This window comes from Phlebotomus argentipes, unplaced genomic scaffold, assembly GCF_947086385.1.
Source record: "Phlebotomus argentipes unplaced genomic scaffold, Phlebotomus argentipes genome assembly contig_17, whole genome shotgun sequence".
Classification (NCBI taxonomy): Eukaryota; Metazoa; Arthropoda; class Insecta; order Diptera; family Psychodidae; genus Phlebotomus; species Phlebotomus argentipes.
The window spans coordinates 824,108-852,072 of NW_026776166.1; the positions used below are offsets into that span (position 1 = coordinate 824,108).

General features: G+C 44.1%; 3 protein-coding genes across 4 annotated transcripts in view; 2 read left to right on the top strand and 1 right to left on the bottom strand.

Moving 5' to 3' along the window:
• Nucleotides 1-10,200, top strand: part of LOC132256723 (zwei Ig domain protein zig-8) — a 47,427-nt gene extending 37,227 nt beyond the window's left edge. For both annotated transcript variants that reach the window (XM_059753236.1, XM_059753237.1), the window contains exons 6-9: nt 1,480-1,599; nt 1,771-1,870; nt 2,071-2,171; nt 7,164-10,200. In XM_059753236.1, coding sequence (XP_059609219.1) covers nt 1,480-1,599; nt 1,771-1,870; nt 2,071-2,171; nt 7,164-7,312 — 470 coding nt within the window. In that variant the 3' untranslated portion in view covers nt 7,313-10,200. The remainder of the gene's footprint in view (nt 1-1,479; nt 1,600-1,770; nt 1,871-2,070; nt 2,172-7,163) is intronic.
• A 34-nt stretch (nt 10,201-10,234) lies between these two features.
• On the bottom strand, nt 10,235-11,482 carry LOC132256722 (puff II/9-1 protein-like). The gene is made up of 2 exons (XM_059753234.1): nt 11,328-11,482; nt 10,235-11,267 (listed from the first exon to the last, which is right to left on the bottom strand). Exons 1-2 carry the CDS (start codon nt 11,469-11,471, stop codon nt 10,254-10,256), a joined length of 1,158 nt encoding a protein of 385 aa, XP_059609217.1. The 5' UTR covers nt 11,472-11,482; the 3' UTR covers nt 10,235-10,253.
• Nucleotides 11,483-12,522: 1,040 nt separating this feature from the next.
• LOC132256781 (midasin) lies at nt 12,523-27,961 on the top strand. The gene is made up of 6 exons (XM_059753329.1): nt 12,523-18,370; nt 18,427-20,923; nt 20,983-21,085; nt 21,150-27,011; nt 27,069-27,268; nt 27,330-27,961. Exons 1-6 carry the CDS (start codon nt 12,523-12,525, stop codon nt 27,829-27,831), a joined length of 15,012 nt encoding a protein of 5,003 aa, XP_059609312.1. The 3' UTR covers nt 27,832-27,961.
• The last annotated feature ends 4 nt before the right edge of the window (nt 27,962-27,965 follow it).

A 27,965-nucleotide genomic window follows, 5' to 3' on the forward strand; every position in this document is an offset into this window, starting at 1 on the left:
CAAATAAAATGCTCGGCGCATCCCTTTTTCACTCCCGCGATGTTGTTTTTTTTTCCCTCCCCACTCGACATGTTTCCCATTGATAGTGCAACATTCTCAAAAACACATATTCAATTGGAAAGATAATATGTTGCGCCCCAAAATGAAATTGTTTATTCAATGTGCTGTGCGAGAGGGAAATATGTTTTCCATACAAATTTGCGTGAAAAGTGACTCCGGCGCATTCATTTCAATCTCCATTCGGCAGTTGGAAAATGCTTTATGCCACGCATTGCGTGGAAAAATCCACCGTGCAATCCAAAAAATCGGCTTATAATTTCCAACATTGAGTGGTTTTATCGACAATTTGATCAAGAAGCGTGCAAATACAGTAATTAGTTCGCAGAGTTTAAAGTTTCTGATGTATTAAAGCTCTTCTATTGTTCCTCTGATGATGGATAAATCACTGAAAATCCTCGGAACGAACATACAAATGGCTGATGCTCCAACACGAACGAAGTAATAATTAAGCTTCCTATCTTTAATTCTGGCAAACGTCATGAGCATATGTGAGCTTTTGTGCACCCACAAAATCACTATCGCATTCCCAAGCGAAAAAATGATTGCAACGCAAATAAATGCCAAAACAGCGGAATGAGACAAAAAATCCTATTCATGAGTGCCATTGGAGAGAATTGAAACATATTTGATAGAGGGCCATTTTAACATATAACGCGCACTCATGTGGATGAATTATGTGAAATGTACGGTAGGAACTTTTTGCTTAGTTTGCATACAAAAGCCTTCATTCAACCCAAAATATTTTCCACAATGCACCTTCTCTATTGCTTTTGATGGGGGGAAATACCAAGCGCGTGTGGAAAAATAGCCATTTATTTTTGTTGAAATTCAATTGAAATTATTGCCATTCACTCTTGGTTTTTGACCATTCAAACTCATCCATTGGCGCATTTTGCACTTTGAAAACAGATATTTCAGCACGGTGAAATAATAATAGATTTCACAATAAAAACACACACACACACACATATTTTAATTTATTCTTTCAACACACTTTTTGCCTTCGTTTGTCTGTTATTTTTATGGTTCATTTATTTGCAATAGACGAACATTCGTTAGGCCAAGGGTCAGTGAATATACTGATAATTCGTTTTAATGGAATGCTATGCTGAGCTTTCTGACCTCAGCTATGCGCGGATGTGATGGGAATTTTTCCAGCGCTAATTTGACGAAATTAGAAGAGAAAGTGCAGAGTAAAAGTTCCCCATTAGAGATCTGATATCTGGGGTGGAAATTTTGACAACTCGTGAATGAAGTGTGTAATGAAATTCAGTCCATTTCATGGCTTCAATTTTAATTTGCAGCGTATCTGAAAGCTGTAAAAATGACTGTAATTATGCTCCTTTTTATCACTCTCTCTCTCTCACTCTTCGTCCTTTCTCTCCTTCCATGTGACATACTGGTTGGCGGCGGCAATAGAACTGAGAGCCACGGTGCTTGGACCATCGGACATGTACGTGAAATCGGGAAGTAGCATTCGGATTGTTTGCCGAATACCACAAGGACCACATGATCTGGGCAATGTGTTCTGGTACAAAGGTGAGTGCTGCAGAAGAGCATTTGTCGCAAAATGTGTTTTTGTTCAATTAGCAAAGTTAATCAGTTTAATTGAATGCCTCTCACCCAACCCATCAGACACTCTATTTGATGAGTGTGTTCTTGCAAATCAACCCTTCGCAACAAATCTAAAGCGATTTACTCAATGACTAGGTGCTGAATTGCTGCAAGCAACACATGCAAATGAAGTTTATGCTGACAAAACCCAAAGAATAACAATAGACTCTGATTGGGTGGATGGATTGACTTCCAGGTAAATATCATTTGATTGTTCTAGCACGGCTTTCAGCTGCCAGCACAAATTCCCCTTCAATCCCACCCATGGTCGGATTAGAACAGAAGACCTGCATTAATCCCGACCGTCAACAAGCCACCACCATGGCGAGGGTCAAAGGGATGTTCTCAAAATTCCATACTCACGTGAGGGTGGCTTTTTTCCGCTTTTTTTCACAGATTGATCATCCAAATGGCTGTGCCCAGCGACACGGGAAATTACTCTTGTGTGCCCACAAATGTTGCCAAGCCAGGAAGTGTTTATGTGCACGTAATTATTGGTGAGTGACTTAATGATTTTTACGTCAATTCATGGGGGGGATGAAATGTGCATTAAAACAGATTCTGAGTTAATCTCATATTATCCTTCTTTTCGAATCACACACTTGTTTACCGCTCATGCATTTGCCTCCCGGAAAATGATCAGAGGAGGGGCGAAAAATCGGGGAGGAAATTTTTGTGAATCCATGTGCTTATCGAATTACCGAAAATACAGAGCTTTTGGGCTACTGAACTAACATTTCTCGTGGAGTTCCACATGTTTATGGTTTTGTGTAGCAAAGGGACAAATATTTACTTTGCTATATGAATCCGGAACGGATGATTTCTCCCCATTCTCATCTTACACGCTGAAGGATACTCGTGCCTGGCAGCTCGATAACAAGTCACATAACACACTAATTGGCGATACGATCTTGGAGCTTTTTATGTGAAACACTTCACACATCGGCTGGCTTTTGAGAGAGCCTTTATCCCCAGTAAATTCTCCAAAGGCAACCACGCGCCTGCAAATGTGTGTACACAGGTTTATGAGGCATTCGGAGCATTAGACTTGAGGAAATTCCATCCCTCTCATGGTATTCAATACACATTTTGCTGAGGTTCTGCATTTTTGCTGCCTCTCAGCTTAATACACTCACATGCTAATTTCACCTGTAAAAATATCAGAGGGGAGAAATTATTTTCTCGCCTGGGGAAGTATGGCGCCAATGCGAGACTGTATAATTAATTCAACCCAGACGAAGGTATAAAAAGCGATTAGCAAAACACCGAGAATTTAATCACAAATCATGTACTTTCACTGTGCAAACAAATTGTTTGTGAAATTTAATTAAATAATTTAAAAGTCCTCTCTCTCTCTCTCCCTCGGACGCCTTTAAGGGTGAGTTTTCACCTGATGTTCTAATGAGACTTTCCTCAAAGTTTATGACCAAACCTCCAACCCATGAAAATGCACCTTTCCTTGTGCAACCCCACAAATAATTATCTTGAAATCACAGTACAACATTTTCATGCTCAAATCACACAAAGTTTAGAGCCACAAAATCCAGACGCTTTCACTTTGGAAGTTCTACTAAACTGCACACTGGAGATCAATACAAAAGAGTACAAGGAATTGACTGTGAATTCACAATTTAATAAAAAAAAAAATTTATGCCGCTTTCACTTGACATATTTTCACAGTGAATTTAATAATGTACTCCAGAGCTAGAGCTCTCTTGATGAATATTCGAGGGAGAATTGGGAAAAAAGTGTAATTGTTGAGAGCTGAGTGAAATTAAATTTTGAATTCTCAATAAATCTTCCGGTGACCTTTATATTTTCCTCTCTCCATTCTCGCAGCCTTGCAAGAATGGCGGCGCTTCATTTTATCACCACCCCAAGAGAGATTCTAACGATTGGGAGTTCATGAAGAATTCAATGGTGAAATGATTCGAATAGGGTGATAGTGTCAACAGGAAATTTAGAGAAAATTCCTTGGCTCCAGAGCGACATCAATCGATTCATTCTCTCGTGATTCGCCAAGATGTGGCATTGGTTAAATTTGAATGAGGCCGGGAGTGTATATTTTATGTGTCCTTCCCTCCACCCAGGATTTGACCAGTGCGGTTTGGATCATGTCAACTTCGGCCACGTATCGGAGGAATATGGCTCTCAAGTTGCACAGAGTGTAGGTGGCATGTAAAGTGAAATAAATTCAATTATCTTTTATGGTTGGACTGAAGGAAGCCAATAAAATTTATTATCTTCGTCAGACGCCTTGTTACTGTCTCTGTATTACCTTTGCTGTTATTATTTTCCAACTTTCACCATCCGAAGGGGTGGAGAAGTGAATCATCCGCCTAATGACGCTTCTCTCCCAGCTGAGAGCTTTAAGCTCTGGATTGAGAATTTTTCTCTCTTAAATCGCATGAGGATGGTTTTCAGAGATGAAAATTGATTATTAAACCAGCTCATGGGAGAAACTATCAGTATTTTTAATTACGATATTCCAAGAAATATCGCCATATTTCCTCCCCGACAAACCCCTGACAGTATTGCATGGTTTTCCGGTCCACGAGCCCCTGAGAAACTGCCCAGCAAATGCTCTCCTTGGCAATGTCTGGCTGGAATATTTTCATTTAAGTTCCGGAAATTGTTGTGCTGCTATATGAGAGGCATATTTGCCCAATGCCTAGAGATGGGGGAGATGGAAAAAATGTGCCTGAGCACCAGAGAAATGTAAGTCATCGTCTTCTGATGGATTATTTCCGCTGTGGAATATTTTTTTTTTTAGTGGGCGACTCGAAGCGAACACACGATAATCTCTCATGCAATTTTGCTGGGATTTTGCCGCATTCACTCGTGTGAATTCTAATTCATCTTCATCCCAATTCGGGGAATAGTCCTGCATATATTTCTTCCTTGGAATTCGAGCCAATTCCCCGATTGACATATAAATCAAATCCCGAGCGTACGTGAATACACCTCGTGTTGTCTATTTGTCTTGCCAGATCAGGTTCTTGCACAACTTCTGGATACTTTGGCGTGCTCATGCGGTCACTTTGGGTCGCTGGGAAGGTTCTGGGCAAGGGAATGTGTTGAGAAAGATGGGAAGAATTTGTGTGGAATAAAAACAATCGGAATCTCTGGCATAATAAAGGCAACTATTTGAGGCCAAGACTCATTTTGAAAATGAGACTTGACAATTGAACAAGAGCTTTCCCAGCGACTCTGGCGATTTTCCCATCAATTCCTCCACCGAGACAAACGATGTGCTTCCTCGCCTCGGAATAGCAAGTAGCCATTCGTGTGGATGAGCTGAAGAGACAAGTGAGTTAATTATTTTGAGTGGTCAGGGAACTTGATTACCCTCTAAAGGATTAACCTTCGAGCCAATGCTCCTCCGTGCTTTTTTCCCACGACATCTCTCTGGCTCTTTGTGCTCATCAGGAGATAAGGAAGCGCGCCCGAATGTATTGATAGAGCAACAATGAGTGGCTGATGACTTTTCAATAAATTAATTCCCCACAGAAGAAATTGACAGTGCGAAAAGCTCCCCTACTTGATGGAGGCGCCTGGTGAAACAGATTAAAATCTCATTTATTTGTGATTCAGAGCCGCAGGACACGCAGTGGTGGTGAGGGGGCAGTTTTGGCAATTTTCACGCCATCAACATCGCGAAAATTTGCCTAAGCTTTGTAGGTAACTTTCGGTATCATTTTCCAATGGGGTTGTACTTTTTTCACGCCACGCTGTCCTCGCAGAAAAATAACACATGATTGATGATTTTTGGGAATAGAATTGAAATCAGTGGCCATAAAAAAAAGTTCCACCCTCGCAATCTCGGCGACTGAAAAATAATCGGTGAAAATTGCTCCCCACCGAAAACTGGGCGAAAAGAGGAGGAAATTGAATGGCAAATAAATGACTGGAAGTGCGCACAGAGGTTCCACGGTGGAAAAAAAAATGCGCCTCTCTGTTTTATAGCCCAGGCTCGAGAAGAGACTCTCTTTCTCCCATATTTCACTCCTACCCTGGCCATGGATATGATCAAGATTTGAATAAGTTTGTCGTAAATATTGAAAATATGCTCCAACCTCCGGCGCGTCCCGCATTCATTCGCCCAATGTTCAGGATTCCCTGTCAACTCTAGGGCCAGATTTTGTATCTCCACCGCGAGATACATATTTCCCAATTCCATCCCTGCTCGAGAATATCTCACCATTGCAACACTGCGAAGTGGTGAGAAAACTTAAAAATTTATTTACGAGACAATAATTTAGTCGCTTCCTCTCCCTCCCATTGTCTCTGTGGATTTATGGTGCTTAGATGGTGTTTTCCTGCTGTATTCTAAGCACAACTCCCATTCTTGTATCACAATGCCGAGAGGGTGTTGCTTTTTTCGGGGGCTCCGCACTATCGTAGTGAAAAGTTCCATCTTGAGTGGGAAGATTTGCCCCACTCCACGGCCAGATAATGAATATTATTGTTGTATTCTCCTCGTGAACGGCATAAATAAAGGATAAACAATGGCGGGGATTTAACAATTGAGCAGCACGAGAGGGAAAAAAAACCTCTTTGTTCACACGCAAAAGACACTCAAGGAGGTACAACTTGCCAAGATTTGTTGTATTTGGCGTTAAGATCGCGAAGTTTGGAAGTGAAATTACGGCCACGTTTGCAATATCAATCGATTTTGAAAATCTGAAGCAGCAGTTTAAAGTAGAATTTTTACTTAGAATTTAAACTCCACCAAAAGCCACACAAATAATATCAGGAGTAAAATAATGAATTGAAAATCATGCAAAACATTCAAAACCTCGCTAAATAACGTGAAAAATTCAGTTAATTTCCATAACAAAATAATTCAAAATATCTCACTTAATCTTTCCATATTTCCCATTGAATTTTCATTTGCTACACAACAAAAGTGAAAAACATTTCCTGGGAATTCCTCAACGCCCAAATAAATTGGAGCATCACATGAATTTAATGGTGAAAGAATGACAGGGAAAAATTCTGTCATATCTTTTCCATTTTCCCAAGTGAATTTTTAACCATGACAAATGCAAATGCAGTATGAAAAGTTTGTCAAGAGCAACCAACTTTCCGTGAAATTTTATTATAGCCCACTTCCCTCGCCATCGTCAGTGTGGTTTGGAGAAAATTTAAGAGAGTGTTTTACTTTGAAAAGAGAAATGATGGAAATTATTTTGCTTGAAATGTCGGAATTTAATTGGGAACAATCTTGTGAGTGTTTCAAGCATACACTTTGGTTTCTCAGGCCCCAGAAGATGTGGCAAGAGGATGGGAAATGGTGGGAAATTGGGGTGTGGCGAGAGGGAGATTTATTAGGTGTATACACTCTGAGGCTTTATCCTCCTTGCAAGGAGGGAATCTTGATAATTAAATTCTCTATCATAAACACACTTAATCGGGATCATTTTTATGGCACTGAAGAGAGAGCCTTTTGTAACTCAAATCCGTTCTTTTTTTTCTCCCCCTTTCAGGAGAACATCCTGCAGCGATGCAACACAACTCAGCGGAAAGCACAAGGATCTGTGGTGCATTCATTGCTGTGACATTTCTAGTGCAGTTCGCCACCAACATTTGGCCGTGCGCCCACTCTGCCACCCACTTCTTCAGTCATGCGAGATGAAAGTGCGACGCGAATTGCGCTCACGCAGAATTGGAGTGACTTTGACACTTGAGATTGCAGCAATTCCCAGGAACGGACGAATAATGTGAACTTGTTGAATACACACAGATTCATCTTCCACTCGCGAGGAAATCATCAATAATACTATAGGGAAAATACTTATGCTTCTCATGCGAAAGTAACTAACTTAATTTTTCACTCCATGTCACAAGGAATGGGAAAACTTTTGTACGCCAAGCAAAAATATTATTTCACTGAATTTTTCACACTCTCTCTCTTCTCATCATGTCAAGAGCTTTCTTCCTCCACAATTCCTTGCAATGATGACTGACAGATTAGGAGTCCTAATCCTCGGAAAAAAGTTCTTCACCTCTCACTCAAGATGAATAATAATGCTAGATAATTGCCAGCAAGTTGAGGAAGTATTTGAAATATGCAGACGAAAGATCTAAACTAAATTGCAATCTTCATGCCTTCTTTTTATCACTAAGATTCATTCAAATTGGAGATTTTGTGCAAAAACAAGAGATTTTTCCAACTTCTCATGAGCTTAGCATTAGAGAAAAGCAGGACACTTTCGGACACACAAATTTCTTTAATAAATCACAAAATCTGATGATTGAGAAAGCGCAGTTTGAGGCGAAAAAATGTATAATTAATCAATTTTTTTTCCTAGCAATTTTAACAATTGATCACAAATAATGAATAAATCGCACTGAACAAAATAGCTTTGCCTCACCCTAAATTGCAGAATTATCAAAAATGCTCTTTAAGCATGATTTGCGTTAAATCTACAATCTAGGCGTCTTTGAAAGTTCTTATTGAACGCCAAAAATATTCTCAAAAACTTTATGCTGACTTAAGAGATGAAACTTTGGGAGCTGATTAAAATCATTCTTAGTGGAGAAATTCAACGAAATCGAAGCGCATCTTCTGCTGATCACTTCTGGGGCGATTTACCTGGTTTGCTGAAAGTAAATTTGGACAAACCTTTTCCTAATCTGAGCTGGAGGAAAAATTAAATTGCAGGAAAAAAAAGTCCGCTACCATTGCGCGCTGAGGAATAAAATTGAGATGAAAATGGCTACATTTATTGTGTGAGAAAGTTTCTCGTGAAAACAGTGCCGAGATGGAGGGAAAAAAAAACCGCCCTGCAGAGGAAGAGGAAACCTTGGGGGGAAAAAAATAAGAAGAAAAGTGGAGAAAGTCGAAAGAAAGACCTCATCCCACAGCGCGAAGCTCGGTTTCCATTTTTCATTATTCGAGTGAGAGAAAATAAGATAAATTAAATCAAGAAAAAGTTTTCCCATTTCCCCAGCATCCACACATAACCCGCTCAATTTGGGGGCGGGAGAGAAGTTTTTAATAATTTTCTCAAGAAGTAAATAAAATAGTGTAACAGAAACTATTCTCACGAATGCGAGCCATGGCCAGAGATCCACTTCGGTGAGTTCGTGTGCCATAAAAGAAGAAGAAGGAACTTCTTTCTTCCACAACTTCAGAAGGCAACCATAATGTTGTCTGAGAGATACATAAATTTATACTTTTGCCATTTCTCACGATAAATCCGCGTGGGTGGCCGAAAAATTGTTCAATTGATACTGAGAAGCTCCCGGGGAAATTGAATGAAATATTTAAGACAACAAATATAAAAGCTGTTCTGGAGTTTCTGACGACGATTTTGTATTCTTCTGCAAATTGCGTGTGTGCTTTAATGGTACATTTGTGACGCACTTGAAAACTTTTTCTCTCTCTTCACAACCCAGTGAGAAATTGATGATTTTCTCAGAGGATGGACACAATTTTCGCTTTGAGACTCTCATTGTTGGATCACATTTCCAAAAACTTTTCCACACACACAATTTTCGGAACAATGCCAGAGCAACATATCACATTTTACACCCAAAATCACCCTTTTTGAGCCAAACAAACTGTAACTAACTTCCATGGGCGTAGCCAAGAAGAGGCGAAAAGCAATACACTTTCCTGAGTAAGCCACGCCCACATTAAAGCCCCGCCCACATCTTCGCTTAGTTTATCGATTTGATTGGAGAATCTGATGTAAAGCAGTTCTACATCGTCGAGAAAAACACCAAGAGACTTCGTGGAAAGTAGTTAATGCATGTAATAAATTAAGAACTATTGATCCTGCATTAAGCACTGTTCACAGGATCCACTAGATTTAAACCTAAAAGGAAAGATCCAAAGAACAGAATCTTCGATTCCTCTATGCAAGGCTTTAGCAATGGGAAAATGCCACAAGTGGTTAATGAGAGGCTTTAAAGCACTGTAACGACAACAGATGAATTGTCAATGCAAACAGTTACTCAGGACGAGAGTGAGCCTAGTTTGCAAACATTGTTAACCTTGGATTTACCATGAGAGTGTAAAAATTACCAATTTCTAGCTTACAATGTAAAGATTTTAGATAAGTAAGGAAGAATTTGATTGGAATTAGTGGTAATTCATATGTATTATTATTAGAATGTAAAAAGAATGTATATCAATCGTCTCCCGAAACCTGCATTTCTTAGACACAAAATCCTCAGATTTACCAATATGAATCCTTTTAACACTGTTTCTCAATCGACTAAAATCAAATGTGTCAAAAGATGTCATTTTGGTAGATCTAGTGATGAAAATTCCGTGGTAAATCTAGTGTTAAAGAACGTGTAAGATGACTTGAATGTGTTTTTTGAGCCTGGCTACGCCCTTTGCTATCACTTCTGCGGTAGAAGGCAAGAGTTTACACCCAAGAAGAATAAAGAATCCCCTTTGTAAATATGCGACTTAAAGAAAAAACCCATGAGAAGCTGTGTCGAAAGCCCCCTAAATTGCACACAGATTCAAGAAGGTAGATAAGAAAATAAAATATAACTCATTGTAAATTAGAGCAATTCATTGCAAGTACATATTAAATTACCACAAATTGTTTGCTAACTTATTTCATCATCCTGAGCATTTCATAGGCGAAATGCTCAGCTTGAGCAGAATCGTGCCTCATCTGGATCAGCTTTCGAATGTGATCAGCCAAGCTCTTCTCCAGCTCTGCATTATCCTTCATCTTAGCCTTCAACGCTTGTTGTTGCTTCAGGATTTCCTTATTGTGCTGCGCTGTGCAGTTCCTGAGATCCTCCTTCAGGCCGGCAAGTTCACTCTTTCTGGCCTCAACAGCTTCCATCAGGCATTTGCGCATAGAAGTCTTGTCCTCAAGCTCCTGCTTCAGCTCATTGATCTCTGCGTCGAGTTCGCGCGAGCAACTTTCCGTGGCTTCAAGGAAGTTTCCTGCCTGATTGATGTCCTTAAGGAAATCCTCATAGACAGCCAACTGACCAGCGATATTCTTATTCACCTGCATCAAGGAGTCGGTGTTGGCTTTAATCGTGGCAATTGTGATCTTCAGCTCCTCTGTATCCTTCTGCGCCATCTCCAGCTGCTTCTCCAGACTGTCAATCTCCTCCTTGGGAATCAAATCCACTCTCATCTTATCCATGTCCATCTGCAAATCCATGTGTTTCTTCTTCAATTCCTCGGTTTTCTTCACGCACAGCTTCATCCTCTCCTCCAAATCATCATGTATCGCCTTCTTGCGACTGATCTCAGCTGATAGCTCGACATTTTGAGCCCGCAAATCCTTCTCTTGCTGCTTCTGATTCTCCTGCAGGATCTTCAGTTCCTCAACTTGACCTTGGAGGATTATTTTGCGCGTTTTCAATTCTTCATATCTCGCAAATTTATCCTTGCACTTGCTCATCATCTCTTCCTTCATCATTTCGTAGAAGAGAACGTAGTTCAGGAGATTCTGAAGCAGATGAAGAGTGCGCTTTGGCGACGGTTCCAGAAGATCCAGATAGAAGAATCCGTTCTTCTTCTCGGACAACTTGTACAAATTATCCACCATGTGACACAGCTTCAGTCTGGCCTTCTTCTGCAATTCTTTGTCCTCGGATGCTAGCTGTAAAGATCAATAAACGCTATTAGCTTTCATTCTTGGACAAAAGTAAGACGAACTCACATTCTGAGGCACTTTCAGGTTCACTCTGTTCAGGATATTTCCGCAGCATGTTATGAGAAATTCCTCCGTGGGCGCCAGCAATTGACGCTCATTTATCATAGGCATCACCTTGTTCCACTCCTCGATGAGTTCACGCAGCGCCATGGTGAAAATTCACAGAGAAAATCAGGCGGAAAACACCAAACGACCAGCTTCAATTTTGACAACCAGCGTTGAACTGAAGTTGTCTGCAAACGATTGAAATTCCGCGGCGAAAACGACAGCAGCGCCACGGGTGAGTGGTACCGAAGTTACACACGTGTTGGTTTATTTACAAGAGCGCACATGAAAAATCCTATGCTCTTGTTTTCCTGCCGACAATCGTGAATTATCCGCGTATTCATCGAGTAATTGTGACTAGAAGTGATCAAGAATGGAGGTGGACGTGCACAAATGGAGAAAAGCTCTCCAAAACGTGCAGACAAGTGTGAAAAACAGTGATGAAGAGTTGGGGAGAATATTGAGGTTATCGGTATGTTTAGGGTGCTGAAATGGCTAGTTTTTCTACGAATTTACCCACATTTCCTCTGCTTTTTCTTCCAGAAGTGGGACGACAAGGCTGTGAACAGGATTTTCAACTATTTGACTGAAAAGATCACTCATCCCGAGTACACAGAACACATTGGAAGAGAATTCCGAGATGTTTTGCTGCTGATAGTGTCGGAAAGTCTCGGAAGCGCCCCAGAAGCAACTGAGAAGATTCAGTCTAAAGAAAGAATAAAGATTCACAAGTCTAATTGTGTCGCCCTATCGAAATTGTTGACATACAACAAGGCGATATTGAGGTAAAAACGCTTTTTTTTTCGAGACGCTTCAAAATCACTATATTTTGGTTGCTTTCAGGTTTTCCTTCACGTTCTTCAGCAAGAATTCCTCACCATTTGACCATTATGTGGATGAGGTGCCGAAGAAAAAGCGCCGAGGAGGAATTGATGACGTTCCCGATCTGGAAATTGTCAAAGCTTGTCTGAGATTTCTGAAAGCGGACACAATTTTCTTTAGAAATGCCTGGAAATGGTCGAAATTCTTGGAGAACTTCCTGAACAAAGGCTGTTATCTCCAGAAAATGTAAGTTAAAACATCCTAGTATTATTCAGATGAGTAATTTGCCTCTCTTTCCAGGATTTGCAATGAAATTCTCACCATTCTGACCAACATGTCGATCAGTCAGTTGGAGTTCCTCAACAGAAACCTTCCTGAGGATGTGAAATTGTCTCGAGACTTGACAGCAGATAATCAGGTATGTGAGATAATATCAGAGCAGGAAAGCAATTCAGGAGAGAAAATCACGTGGGATTTCACTTGCGAAAGCGTGATCAACGTCGAGGGAGTTTATTTGGCTGTTTTTGATGGTGAAAACAGGAAGTTTCACGAGGAGTCAGACAAACTCATCCTCGTGGAATCGACCAAGAGCAATATTCGCAATCTGTGCCTGGGAATCGGATCGGGAAAGGCAATTTGCCTTCATGGGCCAGTTGGATCGGGAAAAACAACTCTGGTTGATGAATTGGCCAGGAGAACTGGTAGAATTCCGCCCAAACCAAGTGGCAGTGAAGCGAAGAATGGTTTTCTGAGGATTCAACTCGGTCACCAGACGGACAGTAAGGCGCTTCTGGGTCAGCATCGCTGCACAGACGTTCCAGGGGAGTTTATCTGGCAGCCTGGCGTCCTTACGCAGGCAATCATCAACGGATATTGGCTTTTGCTGGAGGATTTGGAGCTTGCAACGTCAGATGTTTGCACTGTGCTGACAAATCTCCTGGAAAATGGCTCTCTGAGTGTTCCTGGCTTTCGGGAAAACTTGAGAATAGCGCCAGGCTTTCAACTCTTCATCACGCTGAGATCTCAAAAGATGGGCAGCGGAGTGAATGCTCTGTTCTCACTGCTGGAAAAGCATCTCTTCACCGTGAACATCTTGTCACTGTCCAGAGAAGAACTCTGCACGATTGTAAGAGAGAAATTCCCTAAGCTGACGACAATTGCGAGCAGGATTGTGGATGTTTTCCTCACATTCTCGAGTGGTTGTCACACGGATGAAGAGGAGGAGAGGAAAGTGGTCAGTGGAGTGACGAATTCAGGACGTCAGGTGTCGACGAGAGATCTTCTGAAGCTGTGCATGAGATCTGTGTCGAATTTCAATGTGACAAGCACGGAATGCGCTTATCTTGTGTTCCAGAACTCCGTGGATCTTCTCTGTTCGCACTTGCCTGATGGTGGCGACAAGACTGAGTTGGTGAAGAGGATTGGAGCGAAGTTGGGCATCATTGAGTCACGATGTCAATCACTGGCGGAAGAGTACAAGCCAGAAATTGAGGTGGATTCCGCAGCAATTCGCGTTGGGAGGGTGGAAATGAGTCGCTTGCGGTGTGAAGATGGCGGGAAGAGAAAGAAGGTGTCCGAAGATGAGGAGAGTTCGAAGAGATTCAAGACAGACAGCCAACAAGTGAAGTCAATCACGAAGATTCTGGAGAGGAAGATTCCAACGTTCTCCTTCACGAGGTTGGCTTCGTGTCTGCTGGAGAGGATATCTGTGGCGGTGGCTCAGAACGAGCCAATCCTCCTGGTGGGTGAGACTGGTGTGGGAAAGACAAGCGCTGTCCAGTATCTGGCACATCAGACTGCCCACAATCTCGTTGTGGTGAACATGAACAACCAATCGGACATTTCCGATCTCATCGGAGGATTCAAGCCCGTTGATCTCCACTTTGTCATCACGCCGATCTTCACGGACTTCCAATATCTGGTCAGGACGACTTTTGACGCTGACAAGAACGAGAAGTTCCTCGCCAATATGATCAAGACATTCTCCGAGAGGCGTTACAAGACACTCTTCAAGACGATGCTGAAAATTGTGGAGCACACAATGAAGAACTACGAGTCGAAGGCTGGCGTGAAGATGCCACCGAAGATGAGGGAGAATTGGGAGACACTTGAGGATAAGCTGGTGAATTTGTCCAGTCAGATTAAGAGCTCTGTAAACATGTCTTTCGCCTTCATTTCGGGCGCTCTGGTAAATTGTCTGAAGAACGGCGAGTGGATCCTTCTGGATGAGATCAATCTCGCCTCCACGGAGACACTGGAGTGTCTGGCCACGATCCTTGAGCCAGATGGATCGATAGTGCTGCTGGAGAAGGGTGATTATGTGCCTGTGGAACGACATCCGGATTTCCGACTCTTCGCCTGCATGAATCCGAACACGGACATCGGGAAGAAGGATCTTCCTGTGGGCATCCGGAATAGATTCACTGAGTTCTTTGTGGATGAACTGAAGGATGTGAACGATCTGAGATGCCTGGTTGGAGACTACTTGAAGAATACAGGCATTCAGACGGGGAAAGTGATGAATGTGGTGGAGTTTTACAGGAAACTGCGGAAGATGGCGAGACTGGAGCTGAATGATGGACTGGGAAATCGTCCGGTGTATTCTCTGAGAACTCTTTGTCGCGCCCTGACCTGCTGTGCCAAGAATCTCTGTGGATCTGTGCAGAGAAATCTGTACGAGAGCTTCTGCATGAGCTTCCTCTCCCAATTGGACACTGCTTCGCACAAAACCGTGCTGCAACTCATCCAGAAGAGCCTCCTGGGATCTCCAGAGAGCGTGAAGGCGGTGCTGTCTTATCAGATACCGAAGACTTCGGAGCAGTGTGAGTTCTTCGAGGGATACTGGATTGAGTATGGTGAGAAGGAGCCGCAAGAGATCAGTTCGTACATCTTGACTGAGAGTGTGAGGCAGAATTTGAAGGATCTGGCGAGGATTGTCTCTCTTGGGAGGCTTCCAGTGCTGCTTCAAGGCCCAACGAGTGCCGGAAAGACCAGTTTGATTGAGTACTTGGCCAAGAGGACTGGCAATCACTGTCTGAGGATCAACAATCACGAGCACACGGATCTTCAGGAGTACATTGGCACCTACACAGCTGATGTCACAGGCCGATTGGTCTTCCAGGAGGGTGTCCTTGTCCAGGCAATGCGCCACGGCTACTGGATCATCTTGGACGAACTCAATCTCGCCTCTAGTGACATTCTAGAGGCACTGAATCGCGTTCTGGACGACAATAGAGAGCTGTTTATCCCAGAAACTCAGACACTGATCAAGTCTCATTCCAATTTTATGCTCTTCGCCACGCAAAATCCTCCGGGACTTTATGGCGGGAGGAAGACACTGTCGCGAGCTTTTAAGAATCGCTTCATTGAGCTGCACTTTGGGGAGATTCCCAGGGACGAATTGGCGGTGATTCTCGAGAAGCGCTGTCAGATTCCGAAGTCTCATGCTGAGAAGATGGTCAAGACAATGGCGGAACTGCACACGAACAGGAAGAATGTGACCAGGAGCAATTTCACGCTGAGAGATCTCTTCCGCTGGGGCAATCGCTACACGCTGGCGGACAAGAAACTGTTGCAGGATGTGCGATATGACTGGAATCAGCATCTCGTGGACGAAGGGTATTTGGTGTTGTCGGCGAGAGTGAGAAATGAGGCGGATTTGGAAGCCATCCAGGCGAGTTTGATGACCAATTTCAGGAAGGTTGCGAGCCTGGATAATCTGTTTAATCACCACGAGGGAACGTCTCCGGTGACTAAAGACGTGCTGGAGACTCTGATGAAGTGTCCAGCATCTGGGAAGATTCACTGGTCCAGCGATATTCTGCGAATGTATGTTCAAGTGGCCAAGGCGCTGAGTTTCAACGAGCCTGTGCTTCTCGTTGGACCCACGGGATGTGGAAAGACGACAGTATGTCAGCTTGTAGCGGAAACTCTGGCCAAGAGTCTCAGGATTCTCAATTGTCACATGCACAGCGAAGCGGCAGATTTTCTGGGTGGTTTGCGACCATTCAGAGGGCAGAAGAGCGAAGATCCTGCCAAGGCAAAGCAGCTCTTCGAGTGGGCTGATGGTCCTCTCGTGCTGGCCATGCAAGAGGGTTCGCATTTCCTGGCAGATGAGATTTCTCTGGCTGATGATTCGATTCTGGAGAGGTTAAACTCAATCCTGGAACCGGAGAGAACAGTTCTGCTGGCTGAAAAGGGCGGCATTGATCAGGGATTGATAGTGTCTGAGGCGAATGATGACTTCATCATCCAAGCTCACGAGAGTTTTCAATTTCTGGCCACCATGAATCCGGGTGGCGACTTTGGGAAGAAGGAATTATCGCCAGCACTGAGGAATCGATTCACAGAAATCTGGTGCACAAGTCCAAGTTCTCCTGAGCATCTTGAGAAGATCGCCCTTCATCACTTGGCAGCTGGGAATCTTCCGGAGGCTGAAGATCTGGCCAAGAGTATCGTGGAAGTGCTGTTTTACATGAAAGCGACAGTGGACAGGATGAACTTCTCAGTCCGAGACATTGTCTCCTGGACAGAATATCTGCTAGTCAATGTTAATCGATTGACTCTCCCGGAAATCCTCTATTACGGCCTGGAGACACTCTTCCTGGACTTCCTCGAGATGCTGCCGCACCGTGAAGAGGGAGAAACTGAAGTTATCCGGAAGAAGATCATCAACTTCCTGGTGAAGAAGCTGAAATTGACTGAGACGGATTTGGTCAGGAATCGTGGACATCAAGTTGAGAGGCGTGAGGATCAATTTGGGATTCATCCTTTTTACGTGCCAATCTTGCAATCTTCCCCACAAAGTCCGATTGATTTCAGCTTCTCGGCGCCAACAACCATGCGAAATCTCTTCCAATTGCTCTCGGGATTGACGCTGAACAAAGCAATCCTCCTGGAAGGAGCGCCAGGAGTGGGAAAAACGTCACTAGTGGTGAATTTGGCCGCGGCAACTGGACACAAGATTGTGAGAATCAATCTCTGTGAGCACACAGACTTGGCGGATCTCTTTGGGACGGATTTGCCAGCTGATGATCACTCATTGGAGTTGTTCGGCGTGAAAGATCAGGGCGTGAATGACGCACCGGCAAGAGGAGCGTTTGTGTGGCGAGATGGACCTTTGCTGGCAGCTCTGAAGGCTCCAGACACGTGGATTTTGCTGGATGAGCTGAATCTTGCGCCTCAGAGTGTACTGGAGGGATTGAATGCCATTCTGGATCATCGTGGCGAAGTATTCATTCCAGAACTCAACAAGACGTTTAAGCTGGGCGCCAAGACGCGCATCTTCGCCTCGCAGAATCCTCTAAAGCAGGGCGGAGGGCGGAAAGGTCTTCCGCAGTCATTTCTCAACAGATTCACCAAGGTTTATCTGCGAAAGCTGCGTCAGGAGGATTTGCTGCATGTCATTCAGGCGCAGTACAGCAATCTTGGTGATCTGCCGCTGAAAATGGTGCGCTTTTCTGAGATCCTGGACAAGGGAGTGGAGAATCTGGAGTTTGGTCTTCGCGGAGGGCCTTTTGAGATCAACTTGAGAGATATCATGAGATGGTGTGACTTCATCAGCAATCCAGAGACGGGATTTGGCCAGGAGGACATCGATGTGATGATAGTTTATGAGAAGATGAAGATCGTTTATGGCGAGAGGATGAGAAGTGAAGCTGACAAAATGTTCCTCCGGAAAGCCTTCTCTGAGGTGTTCATGGTTAATGCTGATGATCTTGAGGTGATGTCGAAGAATGTTAGTTTCTACTGGACAGATGATCACATTTATCTGAACGACATCAAGATTAATCGATCAGACGGAAGAGAAAACATCGAGAAATCTCCGCTGATCCTCAAATCTCAGTTGGGAACGCTGAAAACGATGGTGGAGAGTGTGAAACTAGCTCGACCGGTGCTTCTCTGCGGTCCTGCGGACTGTGGCAAGACCAAGAGTGTTGATTTGGTATGTTCTCTGCTCAGTAAAACCCTGGAAGTGGACACAATTGACGATTCCGTGACCGGAAGTTTCCAGCAAATCGACTTGAATCGTCATCTTGAGGAGATCGCAAAGAAGATTGAGTTGGAAATACTGTCAACTGTGAAGAATGTAATCTTGTGTGACGATGCGAAGGATCTTCGTCCGATTTTGCGTCTCATTGGTCAGTGGGAAGATTACAATCATCTGATGAAGAACATTTACGGTGAGTTTCTGTCTTGTTTGTGCATGATTTTGAGCTAATTTAGTGGATAATTTCAGGATCTTCGCTGGAAATGACAGTTTTCGATGAAGTGCAGCTCTTCAGAGATCGTCTTGCGCAACTCAGCAAAACCTTTGCAACGCTGAAGGAGATTCTGAGAGATCGATCGGATCTTCAGGATGCAATTGAGAGTGTTTTGAGGAATCTCAAGAGGATCGCAGAATCATCCAGTAGTTTGAACACTGGTGGGCATTTTGAGTGGGTGGACTCGAAGATTGTGAAGTGTCTGAAGAGTGGAAGATTCATTTGTCTTGAGCATGTAAATACGTGCTCATCAGCGATTCTGGATCGTCTGAATTCTGTCTTTGAGCCAAATGGAACACTTCTGCTGTCTGAGAAGGGAATTTCGAGTGACAATCGCATCGAAGAGATCGAGAAGCACAAGGATTTCCGTGCTTTTCTCACACTGGATCCCAGAAATGGCGAAATCTCACGAGCAATGAGGAACAGATGCCTGGAGATCTTCATGGAACGCGATGGATACACGAAAGAGGACTTGAGGCACATTATCTATGATGTTGGCGTGCAGAATTTGTCCATGATCGACGCTATGATCAGGATTCATGAGAGACTGAAGGGTATTTCGGAGTTTAGTCAGTTTGGAGTGAATTTCCTGTTCAAATTTGCCCTGCTCGTGGTGGAGAATCAAACTCTCTGTCTGCCCAGCAAGAGTGTGCTCAAGTCTTGTGCTGTTGAAGTGTATGTGAGATCGACGAATGTCGATATTCTGGGATTCGGACTGAAGTTCTACAGGAATCGACTTGAAGAAGAGATTGTGGCGGAGCTGAAACTGATCACGTTGGAAGAGAATCGCTTTGCGCTGGAGAATGTAATTCTCAGAACTGACAAACTGACTCTAATGACCAGAATAAGGCAACAGTGTGAACCTGTTTTGTGTCTGACCAAGAATCTAGACAGAGGCGTGCAGATTCTTCAGCAATTGTCTGGTGAATTGGGGTCGATTGAAGTGAAGAATGAGAAGAATTTCTGGCGATATCTTCTCTTCTGTGTGTACAACATGAGTTCATTCGATGACATTCATAAGAGGAAAATTTATATCCAAGAGAATTTGCCGGAGATCAAAGCTTTGAAGATCAACGAGAAAGTTCCTCAGATGATAATTGATTTTCTGGACACGAGAAGAGAAAGCTTCAACACGAGCATTCCTTGGAACGACAGAATCTTCCCGAGGATTCGAGACTACAGACAACACAAGTTATCATCTGATCAAGATCGCTTACTTCTCTTGATCATGTGGCATATTTTTGTGCATGAAATTGAAGTGAAAAGCTCCCTGATCTTCAGCGAAATCGATGTAATTTCATACTCAAAGGCCATCAATGATAAAACCATTGTGGATTCTGTTGATAAGGAGCTTCTGCGGCATTTACATCCTTTCTTGGTGCATTTGGAGCAATTCTTTGAGTTGATGATCAGCAAGACGCAGGAAATTGACTCCCAGAGCTTCGTTTCGTCCATTGTTTTGGCGATGCTTTGGAGAAACAGATTTTTAACAGTTTGTCAGGAGAAATTGTGCTCTAACAATCGTCTTGATGATGTGATTATCAACAAGATTGTCTTGCACATCAAATGGTTGATGAAGAATTTTGTCAATCGCTTGAAGGATGAGCAGAACTTCAGGGCTTTTGATGACATTTCTGCGTGTTTATTGGCTGAAAAGCAACCTTTGAACATGATCAGGAAGTTCTTCGTGAAGAAAATCACCAAGTTTTTGCCTCTCTTCGATCAAGAGCAAATCTGTTTGGCGGAGATTGAAAGAATCTGGGACGATCAACTCTCAATGACGCAGAATCTGAAGAAGATCACTCACGATGAAGCTGTTAAGCGGTTGAAGATCACAACAAGTCCAGAGTTTTTGGCTGTTCAAGAGGAATTCTTCAGGATTGTTGAAGATGCGAGCGAAGAAAAAGAGGAGAAAATTGCTAAATTGAAGGAGAAACTCATGGAAATTATCCACAGCGATCGAAGTGATCAACTGCGAATGGAAAATGTGGAATTGCTCGGTATTCTTGAGTACTTTGCTGCAAAAGTCATCGCTCAGGAGAAATATGAGATCAACAGAGATTTCCTCATCGGCAAATATTCATCGCCAAGTGAACTGAAGATCATCCTGAGTAATAAAGAGGTGAATGAAGTGACAGAACTCTCTGCAGACAAGCTCGATGTCTATCAAACCATGTCAACTCGTCAGAGATCCCTTGATAAGATGAGGAAGAGGAAGATTATGGATCTGATCAACACTGATTATCAGAATATTGGAAAGACTGAGAGATTTGATGGCAAAGACAAGGAGAAACTTCGCAGAAATGGACCAATTTTGACTCAATCTCTCTCAGCAGTTCTCTTGAATCCGGATGGAAGCTTGAGAGAAGCTGGATTTAACATTTTGCAGGGTTTCAAAGAGAATCTGGAGAAGATTTCCCAAATTGTGTGGAGTAACATGGAGAATATGTCGTGGAATGACTTCAATTTAGAGTGAGTTCATTGAATCCGTGATGATTTTAAGATATTTACATGTTTGGAATCTCTTTCAGGATGATTGACTATCGTTTGGCCACTGAGAAGAGTGCGAGACTTCTGCAGGAGATTGATTACATGAGAGAACAATGCCAGAAGCTGGAACATGACGAATTCTATGTGAGTTTTACAAATGAAAAAATTCTGTGAGTGTTCTTATAATGTCTCTTTCTGTGTCTTGCAGAAACTGGTTGATTATCTCAAGCTGGAGCTAAACAACTGCCGTGACGCTGAGGAGAAGATTTGTGATCTTCCAACGCACGATCAACGTCGAAAGATGAATTTCTCAGCGAGTATTTTGTACTCAATAATTGGTGCGATTGAGTTGAATTTGCTTTGTCACTTGCCTCTTCTGGATCCCGTTGAGAAGCATCGTCTGAAGAGACTTTATCTGGATGAGGACAAGCATCATCTGCAAGATCTCACCACTGCCTATCGATCGATGGGCGTTGTGTGCAAGTATTCGCTGTTGGGAGATGGAATTGTGCAGATGTTGCTGCAAAAGTTGGACGATCTGAAGAGCGAAGAGGAGAAACTGACACAGAGATTGGCTTTGCGTCCTGAACAGTGTGTGTACAGTGAATTGAGCAACACTATCAAGCACTTTGTGCACGCCTGCTGCCAGCCGAAGGATCTTCGTGAGCTGATTCAGAGTGTTAAGGAGTGTCCGAGTGTGGAAGTGGCGAAGAAAGTGGAATCGTGGATGAAGAACTCGGAGAATTTCCAATTTCACGTGCTTCCGACATTCTCCACGCACTACAGAGACTTCGTAGAGCCGATGGATTACGCTGTGACTGTGATGAAGTACGGATTATCGGGTGTAGTTGATCATCTGATGCTGATGAAGAGTGATAAGAGTGTTCTGGTGGACTTTCTGGAGAGTTTGATAGTTTTTCCCGCTGTGAAGACAACAATTGACTCTAAAATCGTGAAATCCTTCCTCAAAGAACATCCTAAAGGTGAAGAGTTGTTGCTGGAGATGGCGAAGATTCAGAGCATCGAAGTGACTAATGAAATTGTGATCAAAAGGAGTGTTAATGTGTATGAGACTTATGAGGATATTCTAAGTGACTTTGAGGCCATTTGGCAAGAGCAGCAAGAGAGGCAAAAGCGGAAGAAACTCGAGGAGGAGAGCTTGTATGTGACGAAGACCAAGTGTGCGACTGAGGATGAGGATGAGATTCTTCTGCAGGAGGTTGAGAGGAATTTCCCCACGTCTGTGGCGGAGGATTTTGGGGATTTGCTGCAGAATGACACTCTGGAGAAGATTCATGCTAGAAAGACGCCACAAGTTGCCTCCAAAGACGCTCTCACGAGTGATGATATCAAAGTCCTCGGAGAGAATTTCCTCAAGATCATGTCTCTGGTCGGAAGTGCAGAATTCCAGACGGATCTCAAGCTGAACTACATCGAGCGATATAAGATGCAAGTGAAGATGTTTCACAATCTAATGAAGCAGTGCGGCAGTTTCGTGGGCAGTCGAATGGATGATGTCTCTTATCTGGGCATGGGATTGCTGGCTGAGATCTCTAGGAGATCCTACAGTCCGGGAATTGAGGAGAAATCGAAGGATTACAACTTCTATCATGATGCGAACGTGGAGGAGATTTTGCCATGCCTTGACGTGCTGAATGTAATTGAGGATCGTGCCAGGAATGAGTTGAAACAGTGGCCAGATCACGCTGCTCTCAATGATGTCATAATCCTGGTAGAGCGTCTCAAAGGATTCCCCGTGACATCGAGTGTCGTGCGCTTCAGCACGGGCTTTCAGCTGCTCAGCAAGAGGATTGATGAGTGGAACAGTGTGGCGCACAGGAATAACAACATGCTGGATCTCAAGGTGCGCGTGACGGAATTCATCCAGAGATGGACGAAGCTGGAGTTGCAGTTCTGGCGCGAGAGTCTCTCGCATTCCTTCGAAAATGTGCGAAGCTCTGGATTCAAGTATATCTTCTTCATTTACAATCTCTTGCGGGAGTTTGTGCATGAGGGCAAAATCACGCCAAATGCGGGATTTGAGGAGATTGAAGCTGTTGACATAATGAAGACACTGAATCAGTTCATGGAATCATCGAATTACGGAGAATTTTCACTGCGACTTGATCTTCTGAAGGCTTTTCAGCACTTTTTGAAACACTCTTTTGACTATGGAGAGAGACAAGACTCTCTAATTGCAATGATATTCAACATTCATCTGTATTTTAGTCAATTTCTGCCCATTGTTGAGGATGTCATCAAGACGAAGCGTCGACCGATTGAGAAGGAGTTGAAAGAGCGCGTGAAGATCGCCTCGTACACTCCTGATCTCTCATACTTGAGCATGAAGAATAACATTAAGGAGATGCACAAGAAAGTGCACAAGTGCTCAAAGCAATTTGAGATGATCCTCAGGGAGAAAATCACGCCGATTTTGACGAATGAAGAGGCCAGGGATCCTGCGAAAGCCATCGAAAAGACCGAAGACATCCACAAGAGGTACACAATTGACGTGAATAACTTCCTCGTGGCGGAGAAGCTGAGAGAGAAGTGCAAGGATTCATCGAAGATCTTCCTAGTTTCGCGGGATTTGGTGAAGAAGACAATACTTCACTCGCAATATCCCAGCAATATTCTCTCTCTTGAGCATCTCGTGGAAGATTACGTGGAGACGGGTGATTATCTGAGGAAGCTTGAAGTGGATCGAAGTGTTGAGAGATCCAAGCAGAAATCCCAGGCGAAGCAGATCTTGAATCAGAAGAGAAAATCCCTGGCGGACTTCTTCAAGACACTCTCAAGCCTGGGATTGAGTTATCGAGCAGGATTGATGGAGTTTACGCTGAATCCCGAAGTAATTGATCTCAAGATTCCACCATTTACCCTTGAAGATCACACATTGAGGCGCAGATTCAACGAGAATCTCCTCTCCTTCGGCCAGGATGTGGACAAGAGATTCGCCAAGTGCTCTTATCGGCTCAAGAGACTCATCACAGTGCTTCTGAGTCCGAGTTCTGAGCTTGGATTGCAGAATACAGACCGCATTAAAGGCTTCTCAGTGGATCTGTTCATGCTGATGCAGAATCAAAGGCGACTTGTGAGTTCATCCGTAAGGAATTTGCAGACGATCCAGAAAGGTATTGAGAATTTGGTGAATTTGAGTGTGGTTGTGAAGGATTTAAAGCCTGAAGATCGTGAAAAAGCACTGAACTTTCTTTCTCTGGATGAGAAACTACACAAAGTCACAGAGAGAGCTTGCAAGATTGGAGATATTCTTGAGCAATTCAAGATTCTGCTAAAGAATGCACCAAAAGACTTCGAGAAGAGTCTCATGGCTAGGAAGAACTCCTCGTGGGAATTGACTCAGAACTCACAAATCATTGGAGATCTCATGAAAGAGAGTGAAGCTGTGATCTTAGATTCACGCAGATTGATTGACAAAGTGAACAAGAGAAGACACGCATTGTTCTGTTCACTGGATTTCGTTCAGTCTTGCATGAAAGATCTCTCGGCAATTGTGGAGAAGATCTCTGGGATGAGAGATAAGCTTCCCAATTTGCTCCTCCAGAAACCTTTGGCAGATCTTCTGGCACAAATGGATGATATTCAGTGTGAAGAAGCTGAAATACCTGCGGAATCTTCAGCTGAGGATGTTTCCAGGGAGATTGAGAACATAATCTTCGCCGTGAGGATCGCATTGCAGAAGCTGTTCAAGAAAGGAACTTCAGAGAAGCCCGACAATGAAGATGATGAGATTGAGAATCAACTGAAGGGCGAAGTCTGCTTGAAGCTGGAAGCCGATTTTGCAGACATGAATCTGGAAGTTCTGGCGAAGAAATTGGACAGTGTGAACGATGCCATAAAGTGTGCTGTGCTTCCGCTGGACGAGAAGATGATTGTCGTGGAGAAGATCACAGAGAAAGTGCCAATTCTTCAGCAATTCGCCCTCCTCGTGGAGTTCCTGCTGACACAGCAGATTAGCGTCCATCGAGTGTCACTGAAGATGCTTTCGCTGATGCTGGGCGTGTTTGTGGAGCTTGTCTCCAAGGGATTCTGCATTCCGCAGGATCTAATGCAGGACATCGAAGAGGAGGAGAAGCAGAAAGAAGAGGGCGGAAAGAAGGGTGAAGGATTTGGCTTCGATGACGGTGCTGGAGAGAAGGATGTGTCTGAGAAGATTGAGTCTGAAGATCAGCTGGAAGGCGCAAAGAAGCCTGGCGAAGAGGAGAAGTCAGGGGAGGAGAAGAGTGACTGCAAAGAAGAGAAGGGCATAGAAATGAGTGAGGATTTCGATTCGAATCTGCAGGACGTGGAGCAGAATGGCGAGGAGAATGAGAGTGAGGATGAGGATCAGGAGGAGGAGGCGGATAAGCAGATGGGAGAGACTGAAGAGGGCGCTGAGAAGTTGGATGATCAGATTTGGGGCGATGAAGAGGGCGAAGAGGACGAGCAAGACAGCGAGGAGATGAATGATGACAAAGGGAAGGGATCTGATCAGACGCAAGACGCTCACGATGATCTGGGAGCGGAGAATGAGGCTGAGGGCGATCAAGAGGGATTGGATGCAGCCGATCCAGAGGGAAAGCAGGAGAAGAAACAGCGCCAGAAAGACATTGACAAGATGCAAGAGCCCGAAGTGGACGAGGATCAGGTGAATCCCTATCACAACGAGCTGGAGGAGCCTCCAGAGGCGGAGCCGATGGATTTGGGGGACGATTGCAACATGGACGAGGAGGAAGGAAAGGAAAATCAGGGCGGAGAGGAGAATCCCTTTGACATTGACACAATGAAGGAGCAAATGGTCGAGGAAGAGATTGAAGAGGACGTTCAGAATGAGGATCAGAAGGAGAATCTTGAGAATAGTGACCCGGATTCAAGTGATGATGATGGAGAGGCGAATAGCGCTTTTCCAGAGGACAAAGCAGAAGATCAAGATGCCCAGAAACCAGAGGAGAATGAAGCTCCTGCAGTTCCTGATCAGATTCAGGAAGAGAATCCTGAAGAAAATGAAGAGAAGGACAGTGAAGATGCACAGAATCATAAAAGGCCGGAGAATCATGAGTCCAAGGATGCTGCGTCCAAGGAGGACAATGTCCAGGCGATGCCAGACAGTGAGAATAAGGGATCAGCTGATCAAGTGGCTGTTGAGGAGCAGAAGAATAATGAGACGGCCAAGGAAGACATGGCAGATCAGGACACAGGCGAGGACAAGGAGGGCGTTGGTCAGGCGCAAAATGAGGAGTCAAAGTCTGGCCATAAAGGAGTCGCTGAAGGATCGGAAGCAAGGACAAATGAGAAAGAATCTACGGCTGAAAAGAAGGAGAAGCGAAAGCAGGGAAACACTAATGAAGAGAGAACTTTGGGTGACTCTGCAGATTCCAGGAAGCAACTGAAGACTATAGAGAAGATGAAGGAGAGTGGCAAGCAGGAGGAGGACAAGGATGAGGAGGGTGAAGCCGAGGAGTATCAGCACGTGAAGGAGGCCAGGAAGTCTGACAAAACAACACTGGACAATGCCACGGAGGAGCAGGCGAAGAGTGTGAGGCATGAAGATGAAGCGGAAGGAGAGGAGGAGGAGGAGGCAAGTGTGGACAATCAGTTGAATGAGGACGAAGAGGAGACTGAGGATCAGGATGTGGAGATGGTGGATGCTGAGCAAATGGATGGGCAGTCGTCGAAACCTTCGAAGAAGAACGAGAAGAAGCAGGAGGAAAAGTGTGAGCAAGTCGAAAGGGGAGAAATTGAGGGTGAAGAAGTGCTTACAATGTCTGCCAACCGGCCGGATGACACTGCAGCCCATTGTCAGATGGAGATTGTGCAGGACACAGCCATGCCGGATGAGCCAGACGTCAAGGAATCCCTGCAGATGGTCAGGATGTTTCAGCGGGAAGTTTCATCGGTGAAATCTGCCCGGCCGGGACAGGAAGACTTCGAGAAGTGGCAGGAAGTGTCTGTGAAGATGATGCAGAGTGCCAGGGATCTTTGTGAACAACTGAGGCTGATCCTGGAGCCGACAAAGTGCACCAGGATGAAGGGAGACTACAGAACTGGCAGAAGGATCAACATGAAGAAGGTAAGAAAGCTTAATGAGCTTGCAAAAGATCATTTCTCATGTTAATTTGTCTTCCAGATCATCCCGTATTTGGCGTCGCAGTTCAGGAAGGACAAGATCTGGTTGAGAAGGACGAAACCCGCGCAGAGAGATTACAAAATCACTATTGCAATTGATGATTCCAAGTCGATGCACCACAACAACTCGAAGGAACTGACTTTGGAGGCGATTTCACTGGTTTCACAGGCGCTGACGCTCCTCGAGAGCGGTAGATTGAGGTGAGATTCTATCTCTTAGGCAGCGGAGGACAAGAATTCATGATTTCTCGCTTCCTTGCAGCATTGTCTCCTTCGGAGAGAGTCCACAAATCCTCCTGAATCACACTGATCAGTTTGACGGCCCGAAACTGGTGAAGTACCTCAATTTCGACCAGAATCAGAGCAGAATCGCGGAGTTGCTGAATTTTGTGAGGACAGCCGGTCAGGAGGATGCTTCTGGTGGGTCTGGAAATGGCATCTTTGAGAATCTCCTCCTGATTCTCAGCGATGGTAGGAATATCTTCAGCGAGGGCGAACAGAGAGTCAAGGATGCCGTCAAACTGGCCAGACTCCAGCGCATCTTCACCGTCTACATCATCATCGACAATCCGGACAACAAACACTCCATCATGGACATCCGCGTGCCGAGCTTCTCGGCTGACAAGAAGAGCATGACGATGAAATACTACCTGGACACCTTCCCATTCCCGTACTATGTGATTGTGAGGGATCTGGCCCAGCTGCCGCTTGTGCTGAGTGACGCCATGAGGCAGTGGTTCGAATTGGTCAGCAGCGAGTCCTGAATGTCTTCCAGGAACTTCCGAAGTTACGGAATTTAACGGATAATTAATCAAGAAGATGAATTATTTTTATTATTTGAATTCTTACGAACATAATATGTATAAATTATGGAATAAATTGAATTTAGTTGAACTGG